Genomic DNA, 15,460 nt, shown 5'->3' on the forward strand with positions numbered 1-15,460 from the left:
TGCCATTTCCTTCTCCAATGCATGAAAGCGAAAGTGAAAGTGAAGTCGCTCAGTCGTGTCCGACTCTTCGCGACCCCATGGACTGCAGCCTACCAGCCTCCTCTGTCCATGGGATTTTCCAGGCAAGAGTACTGGAGTGGGGTGCCATCGCCTTCTCCGTTCAATTGTGTACGTGTGTTTAGAAAGAATCTAGCTGTAGCAGGTGCAGTTTTTCAGCTGTGCAGTGTGCTTGCTTCATGGCTGTGAGATATGGGTTCGCCCTGGTTCCTAGATAGCCCCTTCTAGATAGCCTGGTGCACAAAATGTAGGTAAAGTTTTGCTATACATTCTTTGCCCTAGACCAAGTGGCATAAGCAACATAAAACTAAGGTTCAGGTAAGAGAAGATGTGAAGTGTTGGAGCTGTTTGTGCCTGCGCCACGTGGGGCCTGCTTCGCCCCAGCTAAGGCACATAGGAGGCCTCTGAGAGAGCAGAGACTGCATCAGGAACACAGAGATGCTTGCTGTCCCCAGGAGTGTGGGACAGGACCCTTTAGAGACACCCAAGGAGTAGGTAACGTGGTCTGGGGATTGGATGGAAGATGTCATAATACCGGTGCATCAGTTGCTGAAAATAAAACTAGGGCTTTTTCACTGTGGTCTTTCATACTCATAACCTTTAAACAGTCATCCTGTTTCCCTCCTTACGTACATCTTTTTTCATTTTTCTCCTCAGTTTCAAATCTTTTCAAGCTTCTGCAGTTATTAGTACTTCTGGGTCTGCAGGAATGGGATGGGAATAACTGAGCCCCCTAGAATTTGTCAAACCGACTTGATGACTTTCAGTCTTTCTCCATCCCCACCTTTCCCAGATATATTATTGTCGTCTTGGTGGTTTTTTTAGCGTTACAAAGAACTTGTCAGTTAACCTCGCTGCGGTCTTGAAGTTGGCATTTGAAGATGATTTCAGAATGGGCGATGGGTGTTGATTGTGGGGCAGGAGGTGTGTGGCAGAAGCATTAACACAGCTCTGCCTTTGTTTCTGTTAAAATTCCATCCTGTTAAAGCTCCTCAAGATTGATGGAGCTGCGGGGGTGGGGTGGGGGTGGGGGGGATTCTTTGGGTGAGATGTGAATGAAGCAATGTAGAAAGCAGTTAATTTATTCCCCCCGCCCAAAGGACAGATGAGTGAGATGGGGACCGTAGTTGAGGTATTTATTTGCTGCTTTGTGTGTGTAATCTGCCGCAGTGTCTGATTTCTGTATTCAAGTTTTAGTTACAGGTCATGTGACAGGGCCTCTCCTTTTTCATTCCTAACGATTTCGAAATCAGAACTTTTTGAAGCTAGACAGAGAGATCATCTATGGCGATAAAACTGGATCTCAGAGAGAGCAACGACTCTTGTTTTCCATCTCCTTGCTTCCTGTTTCATGCTCTTTTTTTATACCGTAGTATAAATGTGTGCATCTCTGTTCTCCTGTGACACTGTAGAGGCTTGTGTGGTCCTCGTGTGGCAGAAGGACCATTGCCCAACTGATCCATCCACAGGAGTCCCTGAATAAATAAAGGCTTCCAGCAATTTTAGTTTCTGATGAGTGTTTAGTTTTATTGTCTTTTTTTCTCCCTCTTTTAAAGTACCTTTGTGTAATTTTTGTTTCATTTCTTTTTCAGCTCAAATCTGAACATCAATGATGTGCTAGGGAATTATTCCCTTACTCTGGTTGATGCGTTGGATACCCTTGCAGTAAGTGTTCAGCCTTATTTTTTTTTTTTTTTTTTGAAGTTAATTAAGATATTTTGGAGTTAATACCGTTGCTTCCCCCCAGGGATGAGAATTCCAGGAAATGTGATCCTCAGAATGTATTCATAGCCGTTGTTTATTTTAATGAGCTTAATATGGAGAGCAAGAAAAACACTGAAGGTCAAATGAGGGGAAATGTGATCCCCCTAAAAATGTGGAGAAGGCAGTGTGAGTATTTTGGGGAAACCTATTTTTGTCCCAGTTTCCCACTATTTTATTCCTTAAAGGAACCAGTTTACAGTTCCTGGAGTTAAGATTTCTGAAGTGAAAGTCAAGATCTCCAGGGGAGAAGATCCCCTGAAAGGTCCCACAGCTCCTGATTCCCTGAGAGCAGGTCCAAGCCCTGCTCCCAGCCTCTGCAAGAGACCCTCTGTGTGAACACTCTTGTGATCTTTGCTTTCTGAGTTTCGTGTGGACACTGCCCACTCCAGACTTGGGCTGCCAACTCGGAGACTGCCTTTACCTCCTCAGGCCTTATTGGTTCCCTCAGCTGGAGACCTCGGGACACATTCACACATGGAAAATGGGCCGGCCCCATGCACAGTTCTTATTACCAGGCTGCCCTGTGCACATGCTCTGCATCATGGCAAGGCCCTGTAATTCCAGCGGAATATTAAAAAATTTCCTTATAAACCTGATTTTACTACCGCTTGGCTCTTCTTCATTGTCTCAGCACACTTTTACCGTTAGAAAATGTTTACTCTAGCCGATTCCCAATCCTGCATTTTAACTGTCCTTAAAAGAGTTTAAAACTGTCAGGAGTTAGAAGTGGGTAATTCTAGCTAAGTTTGCATGACAGCTGTCCTAGATCTTGGCCAGCAGTAGAATTCCGAGAGCTCGGGGAGAGCTTGGGCGGTCTTTGTGTGTTCCCCTGGGCTCACAGTCTGCAGGAAGTCCAGGCTTGCGTGCTGCCAGGCTGTAGTTGCACAGCAGTTTAGTTTCCCTTCTCAGTTTAATTTCTCCTTCTCAAGTGATGGCTGCTGCCTGTCAGCATCTGCCGTCACTCATCACAATGGGCCCAGGCTAGTGTTGTTGTTTAGCTGCTCAGTTGTGTCCAGCTCTTTGTGACCCCATGGACTGTAGCCCGCCAGGCTCCTCTGTCCTTGGGGTTCTCCAGGCAAGAATACTGAAGTGGGCTGCCATTTCCTTCTCCAGGGGATCTTCCCAACCCAGGGATCAAACCTGGCGTCTCCTGCTTTGGCAAGCAGATTCTTTACTGCTAAACCCACCAGGGAAGCCGCCCAGACTAGTATGTTCACCCTAATTAGAGTTAACTCGTTGAAGATACCAGAGGCTGACTCAGCCTACAAGTATTGCTTTAAAAAAAAAAAATCCCAAGACATATATATATATCTAGCTTCTGAAAGGCCACCTCTTCTCCCTGAGCCCTCTCTTTTGGTCCCATTGTATCTTTTTGTAAATATCTTTATTTATTTGGCTTTGTCGGGTCTTAGTTGCAGCAGGTGGCACCTTTGTTTTGTCATGTAGGATCTTTAGTTGTGGTGTGGATTTAGTTGCTCTGTGACATGTGGGATCTTAGTTCCCTGACCAGGGATTGAACTTGCATCCCCTGCATTGCAAGGCAGATTCTTAATCACTGGACCACCAGGGAAGTCCCCCATTGTATCTTTTTATCTCTCTGCCGTGCTTGTGAAGTACAGAGACCTTGCCTCTGTTCATCACTGCACTCTGTCCACGCCTCATGGTGTCCGATACATGGTGGGAGTACAAATAGGTGTTAAGAAAATGAATTTTGACGAATCTGACATTTCCCAACACAGATTCCAAGGGTGTGCTTCTGCAAAGGACAATTCTGTTCCCAAATGAACTTGAGAAATCCTCCCAGTCTGCCCACTCTTGGAAAGCCACTGTGGACACCAGCCTTTTCAAGGCTGTGAGAAGTTCTGCAGTAAAGAAGCCTGTGTAATGCTTCTGTCCAGCCCAGCTTTTCTTAAGCCTAAGTGAGCGATTTCAGAGCATCATTACTCTGTTCTGTAGCTTATAAAATGGTAAATTACAATATGTCACTGAAACCTTCCTCCTCTGTCTTGCACGTGCTCTGAGCTCATATCAGCATCTGCAGCTGCTAACAGATTCGGCTGCTGGTGAACATCAGTAGGGAAACAGACCCATTGCTGTGGTTTTCACGGTAGAAATATCCGGTCTTTGATGTACACTGCAACCTTCTTTTTCAGATGTTACTTCTGTTGAGGTTTCCCTTTGCTTTTGCTGACATTTTAAACAAACCGTAACAGGTGTATTTGGGAAACACTCAGACAATAGCAGTCCCTTGACTACTTGATGCAACTTGCAGCAGGATTGCATGATCTTGTTAAAAAACCAAATTAAAAGCCAGAAAAGAAACTGTACTTTCTCTGCATGGAACAGCAAAATAACAGTGAGAGGGAGAAAAAGAAAAAAAGATGCACTAGATCAATAAATACTAGGAGATAAGAAACACTTGAAAAAGTAGTATCTGAATGACATCATTTGTTTTTTCATTCTTTTTTTTTGGATGTGTCCTTATGTTGTCATTATAGTCCCAGGATGGTCATAAAATTTTGAACAGCATGAAAACATTTCAGTTCTGGTTAATTTATCAAATTTTATGCTCAATTTGCACTTCACATAAGAGAGAGATGCTTGGAATGATACCATATCCACACACCCAAAAATAGGAATCATAATTCTAGAATATTTTTTACAAAGGATGTAGGGCTGGTTACTTGCGTGTTGTGTTGGTTTTGAATGGCATTGGCCTTATGCTGTCCTCCCAAAGATAATACCACTATTTCTCAACGTGTTCAGACATCTGGGTAACAAGCAAAGAGTCAGTTTCCCAGATGTTTTTGTCTCCTGGAAACCAAGTACCCAAGCTGTTGAATTATTTGAGGAACAGAGGGAATAGCCTGTTTTTTTGTTTCTTTTATTTTGGGATTGGTTTTTACTCATTTCAGGAACTTCAGGAACTGTAATGCTTGCCTTGCTAAATAATCAGAGTGAAGCTGAGGGGGGCTGGGGAGGGGTGACGAAGGCTGCTAATGATTTTATGAGGAGTTATTGTCAAAGTTTTGCCATCTGGAGATACGGTTCTTGAGTTTGGTGGAAATGGGCTTGCCATCTGTCCCAGAATGTATTCTAAGAGATAACTGGGCTTTTGTGTTTCTGCTGCCATGAGTGGCAAAACCACAGCACTTACAGACATTCAGATGATGTGGCCCAGCTCCTGTGATCATGTAACCTCGGTGTCATTTCATGCCGTCATAATGGCTTGTGTTCCTCTTTTTAAAGATAATGGGAAATTCATCCGAGTTCCAGAAAGCAGTCAAGTTAGTGATCAACACAGTTTCCTTTGACAAAGATTCCACCGTGCAGGTCTTCGAGGCCACCATAAGGTAAAAGGATTGTCAAACAGACTGAAAGCCGCTCTTGTGTGTGTGAGTGAGGGGAATATCCCTGTGACGGTTCATGGCCACAGGGTCCAGCTGGGGAGTCCATGTAGACCTCGTGGGCTCAGTGTCCCCTTTTCCTCTCTTTTGGATGGATCAAAACTGAAACAATGGCCATTTCAAAGTAATTCCATTTGGGGCTGAATAGAAAGACACTTTAATGTGTATTTAAGATAGGTGTCCCTTTAAAAGAGTTTTTCATGATTTCACTTTACGTCTGGTCTTATTTCCTTCACTGTGTCCTAGGAAAACCCCTGTGTATTTCTGAAGAAATCAGAGTTTCTCATCTCACCTACCACCTGCAGAAAACCACTGCTTACCATGTGGGTCACTTTGCTCCCGTGTGTCTTTCTCTCTCCTTCCTTTCCCCCTCACCCCCGCTAACTTCCTCCATCTCTCCCTCTTATGTATTGACTCATGTTTTATATCTCACCTTTTTAGTCTGATAGACCGTGACAGCTTTCCTATTCCACTGAAACTTTGAAAATTGTATCATTGCATAACATTTATTTGTGTAGCATTTATTTAAAGTTCTGAAAAAGTCACAGTCCACTTCTGCTCATTGGAGGGGACATGAACTTGTGGCCCCTGAGGGCTGGGGATGTAAGCTGGTGGCCCCTGCCTCTCGGTGGGCCATTCTCTCCTCTTCTCTTCCTCTTCCCCTCCTTGCCTCTGCACCAGAAGTTGGAGAATTTCATGTTGTTTGGCAGCTAGAGCTACAAAAGTTACTTGGTATTTGTTATCTTGCTCTTTTCTTTTTTCTTGTTTGGCTAAGTTTTCTCCCCCAAGTGAGAGAAACCAAGAGTAGTTTATTAGTACTAAAAAGTGATATTTATGCTGGGACTGATGAGGCCGCTGTCTTGTGATGAGATGATGACGATTACCAAACAAGGTTATCACTAGAAGGGGGTTATTCTCAGTAGACTCACATGAATAGATCGCCCTCTCCTTTTCAGTAGTGTGCTTAGCTAGCAATTGATTGTTCCCTGTCAAGGGCCAGAAAGAATGTCAGGGGGTCAGTAAGTTCAGCCCCTCTGATTCAGGCAGTGCTAAGTCCACAGGGGATTCGAGCCTGCTGCTGTCATTCTGAACCAGATTGTACAGCCAACATGATTTTTATTCTTTTGTTCTTCCTGTCTTTAGGGTTCTGGGGAGCCTTCTTTCTGCCCACAGAATAATAACCGACTCCAAGCAGCCCTTTGGTGACATGACGATTAAGGATTATGACAACGAGCTGTTACACATGGCTCACGACCTGGCCGTGAGGCTCCTCCCTGCCTTTGAAAACACCAAGACTGGGATCCCCTACCCTCGGGTAGGTGGACGGTTTCCATAACTCACCCCTTGCCTGAATGAACACTCTTTGTTGATGAATTTATTTGCGGGAAGGAGTGGGGCTGATGTGGGAGAGGAAATCCATGTCCTTGAGAGAATTTAGCCCTAAATATGGTACACATCGGTTTTAACTCATTCAGCATTTACTGAACACCTATCGTGTGCTAGGCATAGGACATATCTGACTTATCCTTCTTCTTAAGAAAGTTACGTTCCTCTGCTCAGTCAGTCTTCTTAACCCCTTTTACAGGTGGGATTTGTATCCTGTGCTACAACAAAACAGTGAGGGGAATTTGTCTTCGTTTCTGACCTGGGTCCATTTCCCCAGACACTCTCACATGTATACCATAGGAGTTCAGTGTATGTTGTTTCACGTGGATCTTTCAAATAAAGCCTGTATAGACAGCAAGTTAGCTGCTGATTTAAATGCAACATATGGAAGAAGATTCTGTCTTTGTGGCGTCTGATTTGCTGAGCCCAGAGCTCCTCTGGGAATTGAGTCAGCCTCTGGGTAACCAGTGGAGAACTGCCAGACCTCGGGAGCCTCCATGATGGAACAGGCTGTCACGCTCTTGCTAGGTGCCCTTTCTCTCCCAGCCTGAGATTTGTTCACGTTTGCTGAGCAGGACTGGCTTCATAGCAGCTCACTTAAAATTTCTGCATGATTCCACAGCTTGCCTTTGTCCCCCATACCAAAGCCTGGTGCTGCATAACCATGAAGAGAACCTGGAAATCTGCTGAAAAGAGGCGTATTAGTGAATAGCGTTATTGTGATTCCTCCAAGACTGGCTCTTACGAATAACACAGGGCTCTGGTGTTCGTATCATCTTGTTTGTGTGTCTTAAACTCGTTCCCATGTTTGTCTCGGACATAGAGCAGGAGGCAGGGGCTGACTCAGCCTGCAGGAAGCTTGGTTCCTTAGTGGAGTGTGGTCGCTGTGACTTGGCCTCCTAGCCACGTGAGTTCCTTGACTGTTGCCACAAATCCTTTGTCTCTTCCTATCCCCAGGTGAATCTAAAGACAGGCGTTCCTCCCGACAGCAATAATGAGACGTGCACGGCCGGTGCTGGTTCCCTCCTGGTGGAATTTGGGATTCTAAGCCGACTGCTGGGGGATTCCACGTTTGAGTGGGTGGCCAGGCGAGCCGTGAAAGCCCTTTGGAGCTTGCGGAGCAGCGACACGGGATTGTTAGGTGCGGGGACCCTGTCGGGTCTTGGTGCCGAGAGCATCACCCCCTTTCCTTTCCTCTTCTCTGGGGCCCTCCCTCCTCTCCACTCCTTTTTCCTTGTACCGTGGAACCTGAAATTGACAACTCAGAGAGGGGGGCCCTCAGTGTTTCTCCGTGTGACTTTTCTTAGAGGGAGGCTGGAAGGTTTGATGGCATGGAATCATGCTTTTCCTATCTGAGGGCTCCCTTCCGATTTGAATCCCTTGGCATATTCCACTTGAAAATAATTGTTAATGGGAATGCTATAAAAAGAGCTGCCTCAGAGGCAAATGATGTTGTTTCAGTATGAGGTTCCAAATATAGGAATTTAGAGCTAACTGGTAGAGTGACTTTCTCCTTTACAGAAATCTCGCCGTATGATAGTAGGTTGAAAGTCAGATTAAACCAGTATTAGATTTTTCTTTTTTTCCTCCAGAATTTTGGTCAAGACATTATTAAAAAATTATTTCAAACATACTGAAAAATTCAGTTTCCTATTGAAGTAAGAGAAAGGTTCATGAATAATGAGCCCCTATGTACTCATTATTTATCTTCAATAATTATTAGTATTTTACTAGCTCAAGATGTTATCTTAAAATAGGTTGTTGCCTCTTATAACTGTCTTATTTTGAGAAATATTTTCTTGTCACTGGGAGGGAACTGGATTGGGGGTCCTGGAGCCTAGAGTGTCATTGCAAAAGTACTGCCGTTTAAAAGTGATTTTCGATTATTCCTTAGTTTCTCACAAATTCGTTGTATTTAACAATAGGAAAAATAAAATAGTCTCCCCATTTTTCACCCAGTGTCACCCCAAACTGTCAACTTTAAAATTTTCCATAAGCCCTTGCAGCCTGTCACATGAAACTTTTGTATACAGCACTTTTAAATTCTAATATAGATATTTTCAGTCTTCCTTCCATTTGTCAGATCACGCAAGAGGCCTTGTACCCTTGCCGCCTCTTCCCTGTGCGGGATGAAGGTACTGAGGGGCCATGGGGCTGAAGTAGGAGGCCTCCTGCCCCTCGGCCCTGGGTCCTGACGAGCTCCACTTATTTTCACAGGCAATGTTGTGAACATTCAGACGGGCCACTGGGTTGGCAAGCAGAGTGGCTTGGGTGCCGGACTGGACTCCTTCTATGAATACCTCTTGAAATCTTACATTCTCTTTGGAGAAAAAGAAGACCTAGAAATGTTTAATGCTGCATATCAGAGTATTCAGAACTACTTAAGGAGAGGGTATGTCTCCTCACCGCCTGTCTCCTTGTTCCGTTGAGCAAGCAGAATGTGTCGTGAGGTATTCATGTTCTTCTGCACGCAATTCGCAGGCTCTGGTCTCGGGCCTCGTTTTACTGCCTCCTAGTTGTTAGCTGGTCATCTGGGGATGAAGCGGTGTATTGGCTCTTTACGGCTGTGTGACAAATTACCCCGAAGCCTAGTGGCTTAAACAGCGAATGTTCTCTCGCCAATTCTCACGAGGTCGCCCACAAGTTGCAGCCATGTCATGGCTTGGGCCAGGCTGGAGGGCTCCCTCCCAAGCTTCGGTTGCTCCCTGGCTGTGGCCGGAGGTCTCAGTTCCTTGCCACATGGACCTCTCCATAGGCAGCTCGTGGCAGCTGGCTGCCCCAGAATGAGTGGTCTGAGAGAGACAGAAAGAGACCCTCCAGAAACCGCCCTGTGCTTTCACGTCCTAATCTGGGAATGACAACCAGAACTTCTGCTGGACTGTTGGTCACACAGACCAAGGCTGATGCAGTGTGTGAGGGACAGCACAAAGGTGTGAGGGCCCAGAGGCAGGGGTCGCTGGGGGCTACTTGGGGAGTGGCTTGTGACAGCCCAGAGGCAGGGGTCGCTGGGGGCTACTTGGGGAGTGGCTTGTGACAGCCCAGAGGCAGGGGTCGCTGGGGGTACTTGGGGAGTGGCTGCCACAAGGAGTGACACGTCCCCGGTTTCTCAGGCTTTAACTGCACATAGAGCTGCCTTGTGGCACAGTTGTTTTGGTTCACTTTCCAGAGAAGTTAGGTTCAGTCTTTATACTTGATGAGAGGAAGGACAATTATCACATTTTTTTTCCCTTCTGTGTTTGTTTTCTTAGTAATTATTTTTTATTTTATTTTTTAAATTAATTTTTATTGGAGTATAGTTGGTTTACAGTGTTGCATTAGTTTTTATTATACAGCAAAATGGCGTATTTGGTAAAAACAGTACTGTTTGCTGCTTGTCGGTTGTGCATTGAGGATGGTAGAGAAGTGCCATTTGAAGCTGCAGCAGCTTCTACCCTGTGCCTCCTCTCTGTTCCTGGGTCTTCCCCTGTGCACTTGGCGTCTATTAAGTGGCCAGAGCAAGTGACAGCTACTGAGTTGCCTGCTTGGTAGGATTTTCTTGGACACATTTCCACCCTAGCTGTTGTATGAACAGGCAAGTGCTATGTTTAGGTAAAAGGCTGTTTGGCCAGAGTTCAGTCCTTTTTATTTTTTAAAGCCCCTGCATTTACTAAATCGAGTGGTAATCCCTGAGCTCCTTGGCTCTGATGTGCTCCTCCAGGCCCAGGCCCTGTGGTGTAGGATTCTATTAGAGACGAGACTCTTCTGCAGAAAGAACTAGGCTTCCCCACTCAGGTCAAGACTGACTCACTGTACATACCAAATTGAAAGTGAAAGTTGCTCAGTCGTGTCCAACTTTGCATCCCCATGGACTATACAATCCATGGAATTCTCCAGGCCAGAATACTGGAATGGATAGCCTTTCCCTTCTCCAGGGGATCTTCCCAACCCAGTCTCCCACATTGTAGGCAGATTCTTTAGCAGCTGAGCCACAAGGGAAGCCCAAGAATACTGGAGTGGGTAGCCTAATCCCTTCTCCAGTGGATCTTCATGCCCGAGGAATCGAACAGGGGTCTCCTGCATTGTAGGCATTTACCAACTGAGCTATGAGGGAAGCCTTGTACGGAAATGCTTTTGCATTGGCTGGAAAATATACCAAATTACATGGAAATATTACTCAAACCTGCATGTCAAAGTGATTTCTGCAAAGTGCATTGACAAGTCAATGTGTTACGATGGCCAAGTTCGGAACTTTTGTCTTACAGTAGGTGTCATATCGTGCTAGAGTACTGTATTGACAGGGAGAGGCGGTCTGTCTCCAAAGGTTTAAAGACTGTGTTGGGAGCAAAGGTTGATGTTGATTCCACTGAAGTGAAGCTGCTGGGGGCTGATGGAGGAACAGGGCTAGAGCTGTGTCTCTTCCTTCTCTCTGACCATTCTGCTTGGCTCCTCAGTCGGGAAGCCTGTAACGAGGGAGAAGGGGACCCGCCCCTCTACGTCAACGTGAACATGTTCAGCGGGCAGCTCATGAACACGTGGATCGACTCTCTGCAGGCCTTCTTCCCTGGACTGCAGGTATTTCACAATTCCGTTTGCTTAGTGAAGTCATTGGAAAGTGTTCTGCCCCCTCTTTTCTTTGTATGGTTCCAGAATGTTCTCTGGCTCCTTCAGATTTGGGCAGTTCATGGCACAGTATGTGTCCATTGTTCTCTTTGAAAATTACTCCGCACTGAATCAGCGCAAAGCCATGTCTGAAAAGTAAAGGGTGTAAAATTTCTGGATGGTCCATCTCTCAGTTGTCAATGCTTTGCTCATGAGGAGTTAGCCTCTTGTCCTCTGCAGTCCTCGGGAATGTGGCACTGATGGCCAGATGGGGGGTGGCGTCTGTCCCACAGGCAGCTTTTGGGTTGGGTTTGTCTCCAGCTATGTTTGCGGATCAGATAGCCAGTGGGTGGAGGGGGAGCCCAGGGCCCATGTGTCATGTCCTGCCACTGTGAGAACCCCATCCTAGCCTGGGGCCCTGCGTCTTTCCCACAGGTTCTGATAGGAGACGTGGAAGACGCCATCTGCCTGCACGCCTTCTACTACGCCATCTGGAAGCGCTACGGGGCCCTCCCCGAGAGGTACAACTGGCAGCTGCAGGCCCCCGACGTGCTCTTCTATCCGCTGAGGCCCGAGCTGGTGGAGTCCACGTATCTCCTCTACCAGGTACTGCTGGGAAGGCCTGGAGCAGTTGGTTCACAGGGAGTGCTTGCCGACAGGTGGAGAACCAAGTTACTTCACAGTGACCGTTGGGGTGACTGCCCGCCCAGAGCCTGGTGAGCGCGCAGCGTCAGCTGTGGTTCCACAGGACAGAGAAGGCGTCTGCGGTCACGTACGCATGTGACCCACATTCTGCAAAGCTGGCTCCTATCTTCACTCCAGGACTTGTTTCTCCCACCCTTAAAACAATCAAGAGGCACATTTGGTACTCACTGTTTTCCAAATATATTGGACCAAAGAACTCTCCCTGGGGAACGCATTTCTGTCCTCATGTACTGTGGAACCCTGGGCTGTGTAAATTATTCAGACGAACGAAGTCTGTTCCTTAACTGGAAAGGGAATCACCTGGGATTCATCTGAATACCTATTTTTTGTTTAATCCTTTAAAAAAAAACAGTCTTTTTCTTTTGTGAAATTACTTGAATGCCAGAGGAAATGTCACTTTAACTGTGAAGAATCTTCTCCCCCACAGTTTAAGGCAGATATTTATAACTCTGTGCACGCCATGCATATATACACACTGAGAGCTGTCAGCCATTCGCAAATATAGCACCAGAGCTGCTCACTTTCTGAGAAGCTGGCCCTCCGTGTGTTCAGCAGCCGTATAATGACGTGTGTAGTGAGCAGGCCCTTGCAAGGAGATCTTACGAGCTCTGCTAGCAGGATTAGTGCTGTAGTTTATTTTTATTTTTTCATTTTGACTGCACTGGGTCTTCCTTGTGGTGCGTGGGCTTCGACTCCAGAGTGTACAGCCTCAGTGCTTTTGGCACATGGACTTAGTTACCCCATGGCATGTGGGATCTTAGTTCCCTGACCCAGGATCAGACCCATGTCCCCTGCATTGGAAGGAGGATTCTTAACCACTGGACCACTGAAGAATTCCCAGTGTTGTAGTTTAGATTTATTCAATAATTTTTTTTTTTTAAAAACACCGAATCCTTGCCATTTGCTTCTAAAAGAGGCAGAAATCCTGTGCAGCTGGTAATTGACCTCACGGGGGTAGAGAGACCTTGTGAGTTGTAACCTGTCAGAGGAGGAGCCAGCCTGTGACTCTGCCTCCCTGGACTCAGGGCGGAGTCAGGCCACTCACGCTCCAAGGGTGACTCTTGGGCACCGTCTGTGGCCTCCCCTTAAGCTGAGGTCTGTTGCCCTTGGGTTTAGGCTCTTGGCTTCTGTCACTGTTTCTTTCCTCTTGCAGCTTCTTCTTCACATTGCCTATTTTCTTAGAAGCCAAAGAAATCTTCGGCTTTACCGCCTTGCCCTCTGAGGCCTCTCCCTGCACTCTCCTAATCCAGAGACAGTGACTTTGTGGTTGTTTGCTTCTGCTGCTCCTGCGGGCTTGGCACTGGGAATGGATTGTAGATTATCCCCAACTTTTAAACTTGTTTTGGGAGGAAAGTCTAGTCCTCCCAGAGAATTTTTCTTCCCCTCACAAAACCATCTATGAGCCTGTGACAGAAGAGGCAGCAGCCCCGGGTCTGCGTCCTGGGGGTGATTAGAGGACAGAGAGTGTGGAGGCTCCTGCAGATGTTTCAGAAATCTTGTCCCCAGGCAGTTCTTCCCAGCGCTGTGTGTGGAATGGAGGCAAAGTCCTGTTTTCTGTGCTCGCGGTTGAGGTTTCTGAAGAGTTCTCAGACAACACAGAAACTGGATTTGTCCTTAGACGCAGGACTGTCATGATGGGGGATCAGGAAAGCCAAAGGCAGGGGGTTGATCTGCCCTGGAAGCAGGCCTTCTTGCCATCCCCAGCCCGACATTCAAGTTAAGCAGGTTGGAGGTGCACTTTGACCAGAATTCACCGTATACCTTAGTCCTTTTAACGTTCGAGACCCTGCAGGATAAAGTGGCCGTGCCTCCTTGGGAAAGCCCCGCAGGCAGCACAGTGTGTATGGGTGGCGTGTCTCCCAGGCCCCCTGGATCACCTTCTCTCATGTTCTCTCTAGGCAACCAAGAATCCCTTCTACCTCCATGTAGGAATGGACATTCTGCAGAGTCTGGAAAAGTACACAAAAGTCAAGTTAGTTTCCTAAGTTCCTTCCTTTTCCTGTTGACCACTTTTATTCTGAGTTGTTCTGGGGTGATAATATTCTATTTGGTGTTTTACTCTTTAGAACAGACCCTTAATGTTAATTTTGCAGGGAGATTCCTTACTTCTTGTATAGTAGAACCTGCCTGTTATAGTGTGAATTAAAAAATTTTTTTTCACCTTTATTCCTGTAGAGTTCTAGCAGACTCTATGGACTCTTTTTAAGTAACTTATTTCCCTGTTATACAAATAATACATATGCTAAAAAGTTTAGGGAGTGTAGAAAATATAGAGGTAGAATATTATCACTGTGATCTCCATGTGCAGAGATAACTACCATTAGCATTTAAGTATAGAGTCTTACACTCTTTTTTATACATTTATATATGTCTGTAATGTGTGTATATATGTATAAAAACTAAATTTTGTGACCTGCTTTTCTTAACCTAGTAATAAATAAACCTGTAAAATAAATATTTTCTTACAAAATACTGTTTTAAACCATCCGAATGAGAAGTCAGTCTACAAGTACTGGGACATGAAATGTAAATCAGTCCTTTAGAATTTGTTGCCAGTCATTTTTCTTGGTGTCTTGTCACACTTTTGGCAAACACTCTCCACCACCTTCGTACCCCTTTCCCCACCATTCACCTAATGATTTGGCTGCCAGACCACTTTTTAATGAATTTGCAGACAGTCAGTTGAGGCTAAAAAAAAGGTAGCTTTTAAACCCACCCTGTTTCATTTTCCCCGGTGGCGTTTGATCATTTGGTTATTCTGTTAATAGATTGCTTCTGCCTCTTAAGTGAATGAGCAGGTGGGAGGGGCACTGTGGGACTGACCAGACGACTGTTTCGTAGGTGTGGCTACGCTACGCTGCATCATGTCATCGACAAGTCCAAGGAGGACCGGATGGAGAGCTTCTTCCTCAGCGAGACCTGTAAATACCTGTATCTGGTACGTGTGCTGTGAGATTGACCCAGAGTGTTTCATTCTGCTGAAAGCAAGCATGCCTTTTTTTTTTTAATGGGAGGACAATTGCCTTACAGAATTGTGTTGGTTTCTGTTGTACAACAGCATGAATCAGCCATAAGTATACATATGTCCCCTCCCTCTGGAATCTCCCACCTCCCCACCCCCATCCCACCCTTGTAGGTCATCACAGAGCATATTCCTGTGCTATACAGCAAGCAAGCATGCCTTTTGCCTCCATCTAACATACATGAGCAGGCACTGCTCCGTGCTGGGCATCTCGCTGGCTCAGGGGTGCCACCCTGTCAGAACAAAAGCACGTTGATGTGTCCTCTGTGGTTCCTGGCCTCATGGAGGAAGTACTGCCCAGGACACACACACACACACACACACACACACTACACACACACACTACTGCACACACACACACACACACACACTACTGCCCAGGACACACACACACACACACACACACACACACACACACACACCACCACACACACACACACACACACACACACACACACACACCACACCCCTAGCGTCGCACAGCGTGTGGAGTGCAGACGGCAGTTCTTAGAGGACCCTTGTGAGCCTGGGGGTTGGAACG

General features: G+C 46.1%; 1 protein-coding gene across 1 annotated transcript in view; it reads left to right on the plus strand.

Annotated features, from left to right (window-relative positions):
* Positions 1 to 1,629: 1,629 nt before the first annotated feature.
* Positions 1,630 to 15,460, plus strand: part of EDEM1 (ER degradation enhancer, mannosidase alpha-like 1) — a gene marked incomplete at its 5' end in the record, with an annotated part of 22,193 nt that continues 8,362 nt past the window's right edge. The window contains 9 exons of the mRNA XM_010844132.1: positions 1,630 to 1,722; positions 5,071 to 5,174; positions 6,372 to 6,543; positions 7,572 to 7,755; positions 8,832 to 9,006; positions 11,045 to 11,165; positions 11,628 to 11,798; positions 13,796 to 13,869; positions 14,739 to 14,835. Coding sequence (XP_010842434.1) covers positions 1,630 to 1,722; positions 5,071 to 5,174; positions 6,372 to 6,543; positions 7,572 to 7,755; positions 8,832 to 9,006; positions 11,045 to 11,165; positions 11,628 to 11,798; positions 13,796 to 13,869; positions 14,739 to 14,835 — 1,191 coding nt within the window. The remainder of the gene's footprint in view (positions 1,723 to 5,070; positions 5,175 to 6,371; positions 6,544 to 7,571; positions 7,756 to 8,831; positions 9,007 to 11,044; positions 11,166 to 11,627; positions 11,799 to 13,795; positions 13,870 to 14,738; positions 14,836 to 15,460) is intronic.

Source organism: Bison bison, unplaced genomic scaffold (assembly GCF_000754665.1).
Source record: "Bison bison bison isolate TAMUID 2011002044 unplaced genomic scaffold, Bison_UMD1.0 scf7180017864194, whole genome shotgun sequence".
Taxonomy (NCBI): Eukaryota; Metazoa; Chordata; class Mammalia; order Artiodactyla; family Bovidae; genus Bison; species Bison bison.